Genomic DNA, 16792 nt, shown 5'->3' with positions numbered 1-16792 from the left:
AACGAACGAAATGAAAAGCTATTCCTTAAAGAGCATCACATATTATGGGTAGTAGCGCTGCGCTCTGTTCAGAAATTCGTTTCGCTTCCAGATCCAGCATCACGACAATCCCGAGCCTGTCCGGGCAGCTGCTCCCCCACTTACACTGGACGGTCTGGGATAGGGGCGTCCAGCTTTATTGCCTTGTCTGTTGCAATTGCTTTTTTATAGATCAATTTGTTTGCAATTGATGGTAGCACAAAGTCTGCAGTTATTTTCCATCTCAGTCTTGGAGGATGATTTCGGTTCTAGATTACACCATTCTAAAGCACGGGTAGTGTCAGCATCATCTCACCAGTCCGTCGTAAAATGCTGCATCAAACGTAGTTCTATAATGGTTCAACATCAGCTCAAACCTGCACTATTAAACTGAGGTACAAAATGATCAGCTGTATAGGGCTCACATCACCCTATTGCCTTGAGGACAAAGTCATTATGGAACGGGAAAAACTTGAAACCTCACATCTCGACCTTTTCCAACACCCCGCCCACCCCAACGGCCATATCTATTGCATCGCGTCCGGAGCGTGCATTCGTTCAAAATTGGCACTATTGTGCATCAATTCAACTCCATTTCGACGTTGATACGTGTGCGTACTCAACAAGACACGGCCGGGCACGCGCACGCTTCGCCAAAGTCATGTTAATTTAATTTATACCACACAGAGGTCACGAAACTGTTGCAACTCTACACAAGTACGCTCCTCCCCCCATACGGTTACCGTTTTCCCTTTGGGGCTTAGTGTACGATGTACGGTAGCGCGCCAAACACCACAGCAAAACACGGCCCGGATCTAAACATACGCTCCAAAAAAGGAGAACCCTGAATGGCTCTGCCGCAATCTTTCTGGAGCGCACAGTTAAACCACGCCGCAGAAAGGATCGGTTCATCACGTAGTTCTCCTGCCCGATAGCCATGATTCACCTTGATGTTTACACACACACGCACATGCCCTAGCTCCAAGAGAGGAAAGAAAGTCAAGAAAGAGTGGAAAAGAAAGCCAGGTACTCCCCTTATATGGAACCATACCCTAACCGCGCAGCACTCGGCGTTTGATTATATAGATGAACGGGTGTATTGAATGCCCCCGATGGGGCCCCAATAGAACCGAACCTGCCAAATGGAGTGATCACTTCACTTTTGCTCGCAGCGAAGTCCCACTCCCCCTCCCCGTTTGATTATCCCGTGTACTCTGGAGGCCAAAGGTACTGCTGTCCGTTCCCGTTTCTGCTGGCAGGAATTAAACCCGTGAGTCTGCCAGAGAACTCCAACATAGGCAGGCAGGTGAACATGTTCGTACGTTCGGAGAAGCAGCCAAGGCTTTTGGCCAGCACTACACCCGTACCACTCGAACCATTGGATGTTCTTTGCCATGCCAATCGACATTCTCTCGCATGCTGGTTGGCTTTTACGTGATCTTCATGTGTATCGCTCATCGAGCATTGCCCTTCCTCTTCCCGAGGGCCTTTACAGAGGAAGGCCGCCTCTTTATCCTCCTACCTTACCAAACGTTAGCACATACACTGGAGAGCAAGTTTCTCCCAGTTCCGAAAGTGCTGGCCCGTCACTCCCAAGGCATACCACCACCAGCAAGCGTGTGCGGAAAACTGCGGAGCAAAAAGGCGCGTCGGAAGCGTTTGCGTACGCCGCAGAAGAAAGAAGCGAACGAGGACGAAACGGCTCAAGTCAATCACTATTCCAGGCACGCGAAAACATCGACCAACCTTCTCTCCTCGCTGGACGAGGGGCGATCTCTGTTGCTGAACGGCGACGGTCGCCACCGCTGCCTGATCGTAGCAATTTGAAGCCATTAGCATCCAAAAAAAAGTGATAGCTAATAAAATGTCCGCCGTCTGCAGTGGCGCGGGATACGCAAAAGAATGGATCGAGAGCAGCGCAGCGGTCAAGGAGGTAACTGTACATTCGTGCTACTTATGGTGAAGTATGCTAAATTATGGCGCCTCCAAGAGGTTACTCCACTTAGAATGAGGATCAGGGCGGGATGTAGCAACCCTCTTTTGCTCTTTCTTTCGGCATTAGGGTGTTGCGCAAACATGTCACTATTCTTGCGATCCTGCTACGATCGTCTCGCGAGTTTGCGAGAAATCATAGCCTTGTTCACACGTCTTTGAAGATCGTCTTTGCTTTAAAAGGGTTTAGAAAAGTTGTTTACACTTCCAGCGACGATTTATACGAGCTCTTCATCATGTGCCGGGGTTTACACAACACAGCATTGGTCATAATTTATGCCTAACCCTACCATTAACCTTCGGATGCATCATATAATCTTCAAGCCCTTGAAAAAACGAGCCCATAAATTGGGCGTTTTGTTGGAAGCCGATACCAGCCGGCTGTCTCGCAGGTCTCACTGCTCGCTAGCAAATCGGTTAATTGTCTCCCTTGCGGTTGATCATCGTGAATATTTTTGCTGTCACAAAACATCGCAAACCGAACAGACCGAAAAAAAACAGGCAAACACCTTCTCCCAAAACGTGAAAAACCTGTTCCACGCCAACCTGTTCGCTCGCCAAGAGCCAATGTCGGTGAGGCTGCGGGTGAGTTTGACCGAGAATATTGCCGCAGGCAGTGGCCAGCCAGCAGTTGATCATTATTACTATACGCCCCGAGCTCACGTGCTGCTTTCGCGGGGAAGTATTGAGCTTTTTTTTCTGAGAACAATGGCAGATATCAAAAAGCTTAAAAAATTGAAAGCAAAAAATACGTCCAAAAAAACCTTTCTTTGCGTACAAAGGAACCAAAACGAGTGAAAACTTTCCCCAAAACTTTACATCAATATCTGCTCGTTTGGGTGGCGTAACGGTGTGGATACGTGTCGTTTTTTTTATCAAACCCTCCACTGGCCAGCTCCACCCTGCACCATCATTAGGGCCATACACTGTCGCAAGTCATGCTCTCCCTTTGGCCCCTGCGGGCAATCCAATCAGTAGGATCCGCCATACGACTACCATTGATCTCTAAATGCCCCGCTAGCCCCAATGACAGATGGCATCATCTCATCTTGTGCTACCGAAAAGGGCATCGAAATAGAAGAGAAACGGCCTCCCCTTAAAGGTAAACCACCTTGTGAAGTATGCGTTAGCGCTAGCGAGAGTCGCCTATAAACAACTTGAAATTTATCTTCGCATGAGTTGCAGTCACTAACGATTCCCGCGTTTCAACGTTGCGAATAGATCACCTGTTAATGATCACTGCATCGTAATTCATGTGCCAAGGTATCACTAGAGTCGCGCACCACTCAGAAAAATACACACACACATTCAAAGTAATGGCAATCGTTGGCTTTTTAATTCTACCAATTCCTTGAGGAAAATCCTTCAGGAATCGAAAGCCTGTGCTGTCGAACGCGTGTAGCAACTGTCATGTTTCACAAACGATTACCCCAAGGAGGGGTTTGCTGCTGGATGCTACAATCGAGCGCAAGCATCATCGTGCGCAAATGTCGCGCTGCGTCAACCACTGGCGCATCAACATTGACGCGGTTGACAAGCAGTCAGCTCCAAAAGAACACCGTTAATTTCCTAGCGGTTTCCTGGTCGCGCCGCAGATGGTGTACGCAAAAGAATTCGCAATATGGAAACTTGCTCACCTGGAAGGTCCCCGGTGGCTCGGTGGGGCAATGTCAGTCAACCAACGGGTGCACTAAGCGGACTTGCCCAGAACCACCTCTCGCCAGTTATGCTGCACACCAAGTACCACCCGGAAAGAAGACATGCGTCCCCAATGTGTACCGGGATGTATTGCAAGCTGCAGCTGAATGTACTCCACTTAAAGCCGACGGTGTCGTCGAACCAGTGCCTTTAGGCAAGTCACGACAACTCGATCACACACACACACTTGTGGCGCACGACGGGTTGCAGTCGGTGAGTATGACTCATCTCCTTACGTGAAGTCATCAGTAGAAGCTCATCAAAGTTACGACGCAAAAACGAGCGGGTTTTAGGACCTCCAACCAGTCCTCTCCAGCAACGTTCTGGTTCTACAAAAGTACTAAGGGCCCTGAACCTGCATACCAGTGGTAGTTGATAATTTATCATACATTTTACCGACATAAATGCCATTCTAATCGGAGGAGAAAGCTTTTATTCTCTGCTTGGCACACGTGCGAGTGTATACGAGTGCGTTGGACGCATGCTTTAGATGACGAACGGCATCATCAGCCCCAAAAACGCACGTGAATGACCATCAACAGCGACAATGGACTGTAGCCGTCCGGACTAATGGCCGACGGCGAATGCACGCCACCAACAATTTGCCCGAAAGCGCGATTCCCGTCCAGGGCGGGACAAACGGTCGAGAACGACCGATAACGGCCAGCGGTCTAACGGTGAAGGTGTGGCCATCTTTCAAACTGCCCCGAGTCATGACGACCCTTCTCTGCTGGTTTGCAACCTGTGACGAATCGTACCAACCATTCTCGATGAAAGATGATGTGCTGAAGCGAGTGGCGAGCTTACGCGAGGAGCACGATAACTTGGCCGTAGCGACAACGCCACGAAACAAAACGCTCCCTTGGAAGGGTAAGATCGATCGGTACCTGTGTGCGCACCGGCGACTGGACCACGGCACCACACCTCGCCCATGTCCGGCATGATGGATGTTGAATCCGTGCGATGACGATGCACTTTCCGAACCGCCGCATCGAGCCACCAGCCGGTGGAACTTTCGTTTGCGCGTTCTGATTAACCTATGATGCCCCAGTCGGTGGGGTATCACCGTAACAGCGTGGTATCGGAAATCTGCCCAACTCGGGGCAAAACCCGCAAACAAAATGTTAACCCGCGGTCCAGGCAACCCCCCCCTCCCCCGCTGCCTTCCTCTCTCTTTATGTCTCTCTTTCTCCAGCTGTAATGATGTAGCCGGTTAGATTTAAAGGAAACAAAAGGCACGATCATGTGTTGCTGAAGTAATCGTTAAAGGCTGGGAGGTAATCTTTCCATCGGCGGTCATAATTCTTCCTTCTATCCGCGCGCGCCGCCGCTAACAAAACGGAGATTCATCTTCTTTCGTAGGTCCCGTGTGCAGTGGATAGAACCATTCACCATTCTGCCCATCCGTGGATGGGTTTATTTTAGTTAATTTCATTTCTTTGCAGCTCGGTTTTTTTTCGTAAACTCTCTTATACCCCGAACCGGAATCGGATGCCCTCCACCACCGACCACAAAAAGCTTGCCCGACACGGGGTCAGCACAGGTGATGGGGCAGATGAAGTTTAGAGATTGTAGTTAGCAGATTGTATCGTTTGCTTGTTTGCTTGTGCCGCGGTTGGCAGCGAAGGAGAAACTCCATGTATCAGCCGTGTTGCCGTTGCCCTTTGTAACGTCCCGGGCCATTACGCGAACGGTACCGGTGTACACTGGTGCCTTCAAATGTCGGTCACAAAAAGGAAGCATTACAGTTCCACGGCATGCGCATTGTGGAGAGTTTGCTGAGTTAAGATGTAACGCCGTACAATTTCGCTCCCGTGCAGCAGCGGGTCGCATAAACGTTCGGCTTGGTCAGTGGTCAGTCGGGTTGATATAAATATTGATAAGGAATATCTCATCTTCCCAAACCTAAGATCACATTGCCTTCCAATACGATTCGTGGGGTTACCGCTAAAGCCTTCGGACGCCCCTGTGAAGTACAGACCGTGACCATTTGGGTCAGCAAGTACGGTTCGGGGTCTCTGTTCACCAATACACCGTTGATCGGTCCACGTGTATTTTATTGTTCAAAATTCCAACAAGATTAATGTATCATCATCAGGATGATTTCTCCCGATCTGCAGCAACGCTGTTGGTAAACAAATGAACGGTCACGACGAAGGGAACAATCAACAAGAAACTCCCGTCGCTGGCATCATCAGCATCACTTTAATAGCTTCTGGTACAGCCAATTCCACCATTATTGTAGATGACGATGGTGCCGCTTTTTTCTTCACTCCGTTTATCATTGTTCGTTGGCTGCTAAAGTTCTGCACTGCGAGCGTGATGAAATGCAACACCGGTGATGTTGAGGTTTCGCGACATGCTCATGATTTCACTTTTCTCCGCACCATCTTTCTTGCCAGCGGAAACGCTCATCCTTTTTTGTTGTTCGTATACACCCCTGAACCACAACGATCGTGTGTCTGGCTGTCGCCAGTCTGTGCTAAAGTCGCCTCACGTCCAAACACTTACGCGCAAAAGAAGGCAACGCCGACCGGTGCCTCCCGTGCCTGTGAACCGCATCGTAATTAGAGATGCGTTTAAAATGCGATAATTATCATCAGCGCCATCGGACAGTGTGCGTCGGATTGGCACGCAGGTTCCAGTCGACGATTGTCCATCGGGAGGGTGGCGGCCTGGGGTAGCGTTCAGCCGTCCACTTCCTTTTCTATTATTTCTCTAGCTCCATTAAATGGGTGTGTTTTGTTAATGCACGGACGTTCCACAGCAGCCGTTTGTTGTGACCGTTTCCCTTTCTAGAAATTGGGAGCTTCCATGGCCACACTCACTCACGCACCACTGCCAAAGATCTTGAACTTCGGATTAGACGGGGCCGAGAGTTTTCGTCATTTTGGAATGGCAAGGAAAAATTAAAACGAAAGTGTGCAAGACGCTACCCAATCTGTCCATCAGCGCCGCGTGCAACTCGCAGTCTCGTCCGACAAAAGTAGCCACCGTACCACTGTGTTGTCTTTTCTGTGGGTCTCGCTTGGGTGAAAGTCATAGCTGTCAAAGTTAAAATATGCTAAATTAACTCCAACTAGCTCACAGCCACGGATTACACAAATGGAGAGGAAAACCAGGGCGATTAAATCCCATAAAACAGGCAACGGAAAACTGATCGGTTTCGCTGTAACTGAGCTATAAACAAATCTTTCTCCCATCCCACAACAATACGGTAGCCACATGGTACGCGGGAAAGAGCGAACACAAATTAGTGGTCCTGGTGCCAGAATCTCCTTGTTTGTGTGCGTGTGTGTGTGTGTGTGAGTGGGAAAATAGGTCAAAAGTTTATGATCCCTCCGCTGTTTAAGCGCTCTCCTAGCTCCCCATGTTGCCTCACCCGGGCGAATGGTACGGTTTAATCAGCAACAAACCCGACACATATCCCTCCCCCCTGGTAGTGGCAACCAGACAAAACATAGCCTTTGGACATAAGAAGGTGTGCGTGTATGTGTGTTTGTTTCCGATCAATCAAATGTACAACACAACGTGTCTGGGCATTCGTGCATACATGCCCGGTGTGTAACGGACAGGCCGGACACCAACCAGCCATCCAACCTCCATCACTACTTGGGGCAACAGTAACACAAAACAAACCTGTTCCTTTAAAGACGTCTTCTTGTCTTGACTTGGCGGTGTCTCGTCTTTCACGACCGCGCGAAGAATGATGAAAGATGATGAAGATGAATTTTAATTGGTTCGCCAAAAAGTACACTACCAGCAAATCCTCGGGATGGGGGAAAGGATACACCACAACAGAGAGGAAACTTGAAGCTTGCCACGGGTGTTGTTTGTACGTACATTCCTTCGCTGGCTACATTTGCATAATGTCATCGCGTGTCCTCCTTTGCAAATATCATCTCATCGGAAGTGACAGTACGTACCGTTACCGTACCTTTACTATCACGCGTGGTGTCTCTTTTGACACTTTGATTAACATCAGGCTCGGTGGGAATTAGGAGAAGCTTGCACACAGCCTGAATCCTGCCGTGCGATTTCGTGACTACAACAAGGGGCCCCACACATATTGGAGATTTTCGTTGATAGTACTCTGGAAGTGGTAGGATTTCCAAACTGCATTTTAAAAAGCAAACTAACCTTAGCCCGCATGTAAAGAGGTACGATGCGGTCAACGCTTGGTGTCAAAGTCGTGACACGGTCAAGAGAAACGGTACCTCGGCGTTTGCGTTGCGTGCAAGCGCACGAGTCTGCTCACGAAGTCGCGAGATATAATCGATCGGGTAAGGAAAATTATGCGTTGCTGCATTTGGCCCCATTTGCACCAGCTGATTGTGGACAAATGCGGGAATGCTTTTAAAAAGCAGTCAGATTAACGCCTGCCCCCGGGTGGTTAGGTTGAGACGTACGGGGAGATTAAGAAAACGTGTTTTGCTTCCCTGAAGAGCTGATATCGACCTAAAGCAGCACATTCGTGGGGTTCCGATTTCTTTGTTTTGTGTTGCAGTACACAATACACAAACTTCCTGGTTTGCAGCAAGGATCGTGTGAGAATTGCTTAAGCCACTGTGCCACTGGTGCTCAAAATCAGTCATTTTATTGATGCCCATATTTGGAATTTGGTACGAAAACGCTAATGAAGTTTCACACGTTGATCGCAATAAATACCGCCACAAATGTCCATCTAATTTCAACACGTCTATCGATTGGGAAGTTGGATACTGAGTCATTGCATTGTATTGTATTGGATACGGGATAGTTTGTGCCGGTCTGCAAAGCACATGACAGACCATGCTCATTACTGGGGCAAGGCACGATAATACTGGTCCAAAGTCCAGAGCTCCCCGATGCCTAACTCCACAACCATTCCATTAATCACTCCTCATTTGGGCAAGTACCACCGCCTTTACGGCGTACAATCCCGTACCGAAGAATGACGGAATTACGATCAACGGTAGCAGAAGAATAACGACCTAGCGGTCAATTCTTGGCCAATGCGCAGACACCAACGATTGGGTCATTGGACATTGAGCGTTCAGCACAACCTACGCACTGGCATGTAGTCTGCATTGCCCTGTCCAATCACTTGCCACCCTTGAATAAGAGCATGTAGCTGGCAATTTTCGACGTAAATAACCATACATAGACGGAGTTCTATGATCCGAGATATAACATCTTGTTGAAGTTGCCGTGCAAATCCACACTTCGGCGGTAGCAGGTACAATCGACACTTGCTCGGGGATGTATGTTATGTGCACCCGGCAATGATTAGATCTCATCGCAAAACCCCCGTTACAAAACATTGGTGCAACGGTAGACGGTTTCTACTCCTACTCAATCCGTACGGTCTCCACCTTCAACCATGCCACGCAACGCAATGATTAATCGTGTTCAATATGTGATCATGACATCTTATGCTGGTGCGAGATCGGCTGTCTAAGGTGAGGATCCCGTCCGTGTGGAACACGGTGCAGTGCACAGTCAACGGAAGTTGGCAGCTAGCGTGTCGCGTGGGCGCTGGTTGGCAAGCATTATTTCGCAACGGTGCGCAAATGAGAGAGCAAATGATCGCCCACCTGCTTCGCAATGACTTAAGGCTCCAGAGGTGACAAGATCACAATGGTGCAGCGCGCAGGATGGTTTAATAGGCTTACGCAGAGAAGCTAATAACAAACAAACAAGCTATCCGGGAAAGAGGGGTGAAGGAGGATCAAATCCCTCCTCCCAAGAAAACAAGTTCTTGCCAATCTTTTTCAACAGATATTCGGGAACGAATGAACCTAACTCGTTTATGCTACTCTCTATTTCCTACATGCATTCAGCCTATACGCACAGCTTCTTTGGATAGAACTAGTCAATTCTCGTACGCGCGTGGTACTCGCGGCCGCTCTCCACTCACCCTAGTCAAACGTGTTCTTGGACGAGACACTCATGGCTATCGGATCGACACGACAGCTTGACAGCTCTCGACTTCCGTCCGCTGAAACTCGAGAACTGGCCGTTAACTTCACCGAGCACAACCAAGTCATGCATGTGTGTTAGCTTTTGCGATCGAGCCCCATTTGACGTCATCATTTCGAACGCCTGTCATAATGTGGTCGCACAGTCAGATCAAAACCTACCCAACCATCCGCTTTTGCAGACTGTCGGCCGTTAGTCCCAGACACAATCGCACATGTCTTCCAGCCATTCATCGATTCTGGGCGGCAGTAGTTCTGTTGCCCACTGTTATACGTCCCTTCACCGACCCACACACACACGCACACTTATTACCCGGGCCAAGTTCTTCTCTAGCCTAGCGTCCCATTCTGCGGGACACACGCACCACAGAGCGCGCGATCAGAGCCAAACGAGTGGTGATTTCGATTAAATGAATTCAATTAGTGACGGGCGAGTCAGTTTGGAGGCAGCGAAGAGCATTGCTTGATTTCGCGGGGCCAATGTGGAGACTGTGAGCGTGCCTGTGTGCTGTTGGTGGTTGCTAAACATTGCGATTTGGATGGCGAAGCGTACACCAGCCGACAAGTGGGCGCAGGGCGAGGATGAAATATATTAAATAATTTCCATTATTAACCGAAACGGTCTATACGAAGAGAGGTGCAGCGCTACCTAAGCTCCCACCCGAATGGTCTAAATATGCGAGCTAAATTAATTGTATTTGTCTACCTCCTCTTCTCCACACAAGACGTGAGTAGGGGAGATGGTATCTGTTTTTTACCACACATATTTGTTTCTGTTCCTACCACAACCCGACACAGCAACCCTAACTCGATCGCTTTGTCGTGAGCAGACTAATAGCCCGTAATGGATCGATATGTTTCGGTTATGTTCCCATCCATTCCAGCGGCGTCTGACCAAAATGTACCACACACACACACAAGCTCGATCGGACGACGGCATCAAAACGATCGTTTTTACAACCGAAATAAAATACAGCAGCACAACGTGATCTTGCGTACCGGGAGAACACATAAAACCTTGACGTTATGGTACAGAGTTCAACGGGCATGTGCAGCTATCAGTCGCGCGGCGTCGAACGCACAACCGGCGATCGTGGTGGTGGTATTTGCCGATTAGAAACAGCAACGTTGGGGAGGCTTGGTATTGAGGGGATTCTGGATGATGCTCGTGATTTCAGCGTAATCAGTCGTAAGTATAATGTTCCAAATTATTCCAGAAGCAATCAAAAAATCACTGCACGACTGCTGGTGGATGACAACAGCAACGCTTCTTACGTATGTGTGCGCAGAAGCAAGGTGGAAATGTGTGATTAAATGGGAGCGCTGTCAGAACAGAAAAAAACAACAACACATTATAAATTGCAAATTTGATAAGAGATAGAGGGACGACTTTGCAAACTTGTTAACAGAAGAGGAAGTAAATATACGATCGGAAAGATCTTGAATCGTCGTTGCCTTAATTGTCCCTCTTTTAAGGTGTGTTTCGTTTTATTTGTAATAGCATTAATAGTTTTAATAATCACTGTCCATTTATTGCACCAAAAAATGAAGTTTAATTTGACTGAGAAAAACAAAATTTGTACACAATTTCGCGACAGTATCACTGAAGCATGAAGCTAACTGTTTTTGCTACTTCATTGTAAATTCACTTTAAAAAAATATATTACTTGAAATGGAATATACTAACACTCTTTTCCTCTTTCTCTTTGTGGCAATAAAGCTAATCGAAATTAAATGCGGTGGATAGCTTTTCCATTTGCAAACAAGTCATGGTTCCGAAAAAAGGGAAAATCGGTAAACAATAATCGAACCAGCCAGTGGAGCCAGAGAAACCGATCGTTAACTACTTTATTATTGCGAATTTCAACAAATGCGTGCTTGAAAGAAAATCAAAACAACTCGTTCCACCAACTAGAGAGCAATTGATATGCTTGATAAAATCTGTCGAAACGGAATTAAAATAAACACTAGTACGTAAAAACCCGGAATGGCCGTTAAACTGATGTACAAACGCATGCGAAAGCCGTCAGAAAAGTGGAACTTTCCAAGACAAATGATTTCAGTACCAAGGGTTAGGTTTTTCTCACCAACTTTTAGTTTACATTGCCGGCCGAAGGTAATGCAATGTTGTCTATAATTCCATAACAAAAATTATGTACACGGTAGTAATTTTGTGCAACCAAATGACACGTTCACATCAGAGATGGAATAAATTTAAAAAGGCCACCAACTTTGTTGTAACATCCACATCAGAAAACACTTCCCGCCTTTAAACTCAAAATCACTTCAAAACCAGTGAAACTCAAAAGACACAGAGAGAAAGAGAGAAAGAGAGTGTGTATGTGCCGCCTTAAGTGCTGCTGTCCCATTTAATTTTTTGGAATGTTTTCCTACACAATTTTCGGTAGCGTCGGCGCATCTAGAGGCACCATTACTTTCCCTTCGCAAGCGCGGGCGCGCGCCTCTGAAGCCCTTTAGCGCTGGTTTGTGCCGCAACCTTTTTCCCAGCATGCCTTAACTGCATCCACCCGATAGTATCTGTTCCGAAGCGCCCTCCCGAAAGAGGCTGTGTGTGTGAGTGAGTGTGTGCCCGCGCGTACCACCTGCCCCGCGTTGTCGATCGTTGCATTTATTTACCTCATTCCACCATACCACTTTAGAGGCTCGTTTATCTTTGGAAGAGAGTCATCTTCACTGACCTACGCAGAGGGGCACATGCAGCAGAGAGAAAGGTGGCTGCTGGAGAGCTCTTGTACACGGTTCACGGGGGTTCGCCGCCTATCGACAGCACACCACACGGTAGTCCTTGGAAGAAATCATGATAAAAAAAAAACGAAAACCTCTCTTCCCGGCTCTTATCTACAGCACCATACCCTCTCTCCTTTAAGGGGTACATGTGGCTCGGAATGTGGCTAAAGTGCACTTCATCCCCGCGCCAAGTAGCGGCCACGGCTAGAAACAAAGTACTCTTTCTCACTTTTCTTTAAAAAAAAAAAGCAGCCAACCAAAAATGCCGCTGTGAAGGTGGTGGTTCCCCCGCTTAGCCGCAAAGTCCCCGTTATTTCTATCAGGGGGTGGACTGTACACTTTTTTTTTTCTGTATGTACATTTCATTTGGTACCGTCCGTAAGATCGTTTCGGTTCCGATGCCGCACAAAATGTCAATAAACTGCCCCATCGCGATCGCGATCATACCCATAGAAGAGGAGTGTTTAAGGGGCTAGGGTGGAATGGTGGATTATTAAACAAACGTCCCCGAAAACGTTCATTTGGGAAGCACACTACTACCGTGTATATCATTGCGGGAGGAAGAGAAAGAAAAATAATAACGGCACACCAAAGCAAGACCCCACCAGCACGTGGAGATGGAGGAGCAAACGAACGAAACCACCCATCATCGGCCCGACGACCGGGAGGAAAAAACACTTCTTAATGCAATGTTTATATTTGCGAGAGGAATAAACCGAAGCCTGGGGGGCTTCGGGCCGGGCCACATTTGTACAACAAAAATACACGCGATGTTTAAATTTGAGCTTCTCGCAGTTGGCGTGGCGCAGTTAAAAGGTGACTGTGGTAGGAGCGCTGTGAGGGAGAGGGTTTGCTCGTTCCTACCTACCGGTGTGCAACTGCAGATGCAACGGTAAGCATGTGGGGCAGAACCGAGGACGGTAGCTTGCGGGAGGGAATTTCTCCCATCCAAAACTCATCATAAATGCAATGTCTGCTGGGGCTTGTTGAACAGCCCCCTCCCCCCCTGGCAGACACACGCGGTGCTATGTTGTCGCCGGTAAGACAAACATTAGCAATGGCGTGTGAGCAAGCAGTGCGTACAGCATCAGCGCTCGGCACCTTTCTCCACTCGATATCATCTTTAGATACGAGAAAGACATCACACTCGACTGTCGTCGGACAACGGCAACGGGACTCTAATTAAGACATTCTAGTGACAGTGATGATCGCGATCGCAGGCTCTGTGCGAGACGATTACAAGCTGTAGATGTGTTTCGTTTTAAATCATGTGACATGATTTGTACACAACATATTTCCATAACTATCATTGCAATAACGAAGAATTTCAATTTGCTGCTTGCCCTTGCCCGGAGTGCAAAAAACACTTGCTAATCAATTTCGCTCGCTCCGTGAAGTGTAAAATTTTACGCAACATGTCCGGATGTAAACCTTTTCCCTTTTTATATTTTTACCCCGGGCCGATATGCCCAGAAGAAGAAAGAAGCAGTACCCAAAAAAGAACCTTAAAACCGGGCAAAGCAAAACAAAACACCAAGATAGATGAGTGTAACAAATAGGATAAGAAGCTGAAGATGAAAAGTTGTAGCATAAAACAAAACCATCGACGGGGGTCCCCGTCCTTTCGGATTCGGTTTTGTCTTACATGTTGTGCTCTGCTCTGCTCACGCCAAGACTCCCGCCCGGAGTTTTTAATGCCCAACTACACGGTGTGGCCTTCGGCTGCTTGGAGGTTTTCTTTTGTAAAGAGGCTTACAACTATAGCACAACTTATCGAACCCGATCTTGGCCCTTTAGTGTGTTAAGCGCTTCAAGACGGACGAATTGAACTTGAGAGCCAAAGATGACTTAAATTTAGTTTGTTTAGTGTATCAACACGAACAGTTGTTTGGGACGGTGTAAAAAGACCAAACTTTCTCCAAGGGAGTAGTGTTACATTAAGACATCATTTTCAGCCCAGTAAACATGGAAATGGGAGGGCAAATACACAGAGAAAAAAAGAAACAACGCACGCTACAAATTAACACCCCGATCTTACCTTTCGTGTGTGACATGTTATGATGTTCCGCCGTTGCACCGGGCAGCATAAACGCGCTGCTGAGCAGCATAAACAGTAGCCCTGGCCAGATCATGTTTTTTTTTTTTTTTTGAGGAGGTGCGATGTGTATCGGACCCAGAGGTTCCTGTCCCGGTTTATTCCCTTTTTTCTGTAGCTCTTCCGTTCGGTTTCCTATTCCCACTTCCAGTGGGTGTGTGTAGGGTGGGCGCACTTTCACCGAACAATGGAAGCAGCACCGTCAGAACAACAGTACACCGTCTTCCGCTCGCCTGGAGAATAGAAGAATGATGCTGCTGCTGCTGCTGCTGCTGTTGCTGATAGTGTGGCTGGGCTGTGCTTACTGTGATGCACGATAGAGGCCCAGACGCAAACAAACGCACGCGGGTTGTTATGCTGTCGGCAAGACAGCATGCGATGATGATGATGGTGTTGAAATTGTGTGGCCTTCGCTGGATGATCTCCTACGTTTGGGTGTGAGTGTGTGTGTGTTTGCACCGGAAGATAGTGAGAACGATTCGAAACACCGTCTTCGTTCGCCCAGGCTAGCACCGGTCTTGTGGGGTACGGGTACAAACTTTCAATTAAATCCCAATCGAACTTTTTCTTTCCTTCTTTCTCTCTTCACTACCGCGCCACCACAGCCGACTTTGATTCGTCAGACGGTGAAGGGATGTGTTTTTCCGGTGTGAATGTGTTTTGTTTTTTTTTTTGTTTCTTCTTCGGAGAACTAATTTTCAAAAAAAAAAAAACACCCAAACAACTGCCAGCAGCGGGAAGAGCGAATTACCGCACTTTAATAATCGTGATTTATTCTTTCGCACCGCAGTGGACCCCGCGCAAGCACAATCTGTTTTGGGCGCCTACGTTGTGTTTTCCTTCCGCGGTTTTGTGAAACTGAACTTTGTAAATCAATTAGCTTTTCTTTTTTTCTCACACACAATTGCTTCCCCGAATGGGCGACCCCTTTTCGCACTAATTCACTATCAGTGCAACGGTTGCAACAGTGAGGACGGCATCACACAGACACACACACGCACTTATTTATCAGCATCCGAACGATTGTGTCTTCCGGGATCTTCGAGAAGGCGCGCAGCTCATCAACACACTGACTCACCACGGCCAGACATACTTCAGGGAGCCCTGAAGACAATCAGACACAGACACGCAGCGCCCTCTTCCCGCTGCTCACTTTTATAAGGGGCGAGAGTAATCGGACGATTATGTTGCACAAGGGGCCGCAGATTCACTACAAATTGCACTTCTTTGATGCGTTGCGTTAAGACGCAAGGGGTCGTCTACAATTGGCAAACCTTCGCTTCGCTTGCGATGAGGGATGGCGAACACAATGGACACTAATTCGATGGCTAATTTTAGGCTCACACATCCGCAGAGCACGGCGCCACCGCCGCCGTCGCAACCACCCGCACTAGAGCAGCAAGACGCACTTAATTCCACGCGCACTTCGTCACCGTTGTGCTGCACGGTGCCCCACTATTGAATGGGTACGCACAATACCCGTTTTTGGCCGTTCTCCATATCGGGTGCGGCGCACCACCCTCTTTCCCTCATTGACCCAGGCGTAACAGCGTATCAAACAGCGGGAGCGGGGGGGAGTTATCACCGTATCGTGTGGGCACGTTTCGCGACTTTCACGACGATATGGCGCGTCTCCGGCCGCAAACACCCTTTGGGTGGATCCTTTTTTTTTTCTCTCGAACTCACTCACTGCACATGAACAAACAACACACACTCACACACGCGTGCACTGATCGCGCAAGCACGGCCAACATAAACGGTCATAAAGATTCTTGGCCGAAAAAAAGGTGATCGCGAAAACGTGCAAGCATGCGATGATCTCGCATAGCATCGACGCGCCCAAACTCATAAACAAGAACAGCGGCCTCGTCGCTGGCGTCCGTGGGTCCCTGTGGAAGCTGCTCCGCACCGGAAAAGGCGTATCGTGTGCTTTTCACCGTACTTTGGAGCCCTTGCCTTCTTGCCCTGCACTTGTCGGTTCCGTCGTGCGTGAATTGAATCCGTTGATCGGATGGAAGGAAAGAAAGCCCTGATTTTTGCTACGATCGGACCACGTCTTTCTGTTCTATCTTGCACAACAAATAAAATGCACGAACCGCTCACAGAAGTTTCGCAGTTAACTTGCGTACACCTTTCGGCAGGTAGAAAACAAAACAGCAAAACAGAAACGAACCACGGTTTTCTCGGTGTGTGCGGAGCTCGCGGAAACAGGCACGGCACACGCGTCCACTCGCACCGAAGCGCAATGCTGAAATGAATCGAAATGAACGAAGCGAAGCCG

General features: G+C 48.1%; 1 protein-coding gene across 1 annotated transcript in view; it reads right to left on the bottom strand.

The window, feature by feature from the left end:
- Nucleotides 1–16783, bottom strand: part of LOC120949442 (uncharacterized) — a 38360-nt gene extending 21577 nt beyond the window's left edge. The window contains exon 1 of the mRNA XM_040366749.2: nt 14455–16783. Within this exon, the coding sequence (XP_040222683.2) occupies nt 14455–14548 (94 nt within the window). The 5' untranslated portion in view covers nt 14549–16783. The remainder of the gene's footprint in view (nt 1–14454) is intronic.
- Nucleotides 16784–16792: the final 9 nt, after the last annotated feature.

The sequence above is a fragment of the Anopheles coluzzii genome, chromosome 2, assembly GCF_943734685.1.
Source record: "Anopheles coluzzii chromosome 2, AcolN3, whole genome shotgun sequence".
In the NCBI taxonomy this organism is placed as follows: Eukaryota; Metazoa; Arthropoda; class Insecta; order Diptera; family Culicidae; genus Anopheles; species Anopheles coluzzii.
This window is presented reverse-complemented; position numbering and strand designations above follow the sequence as displayed.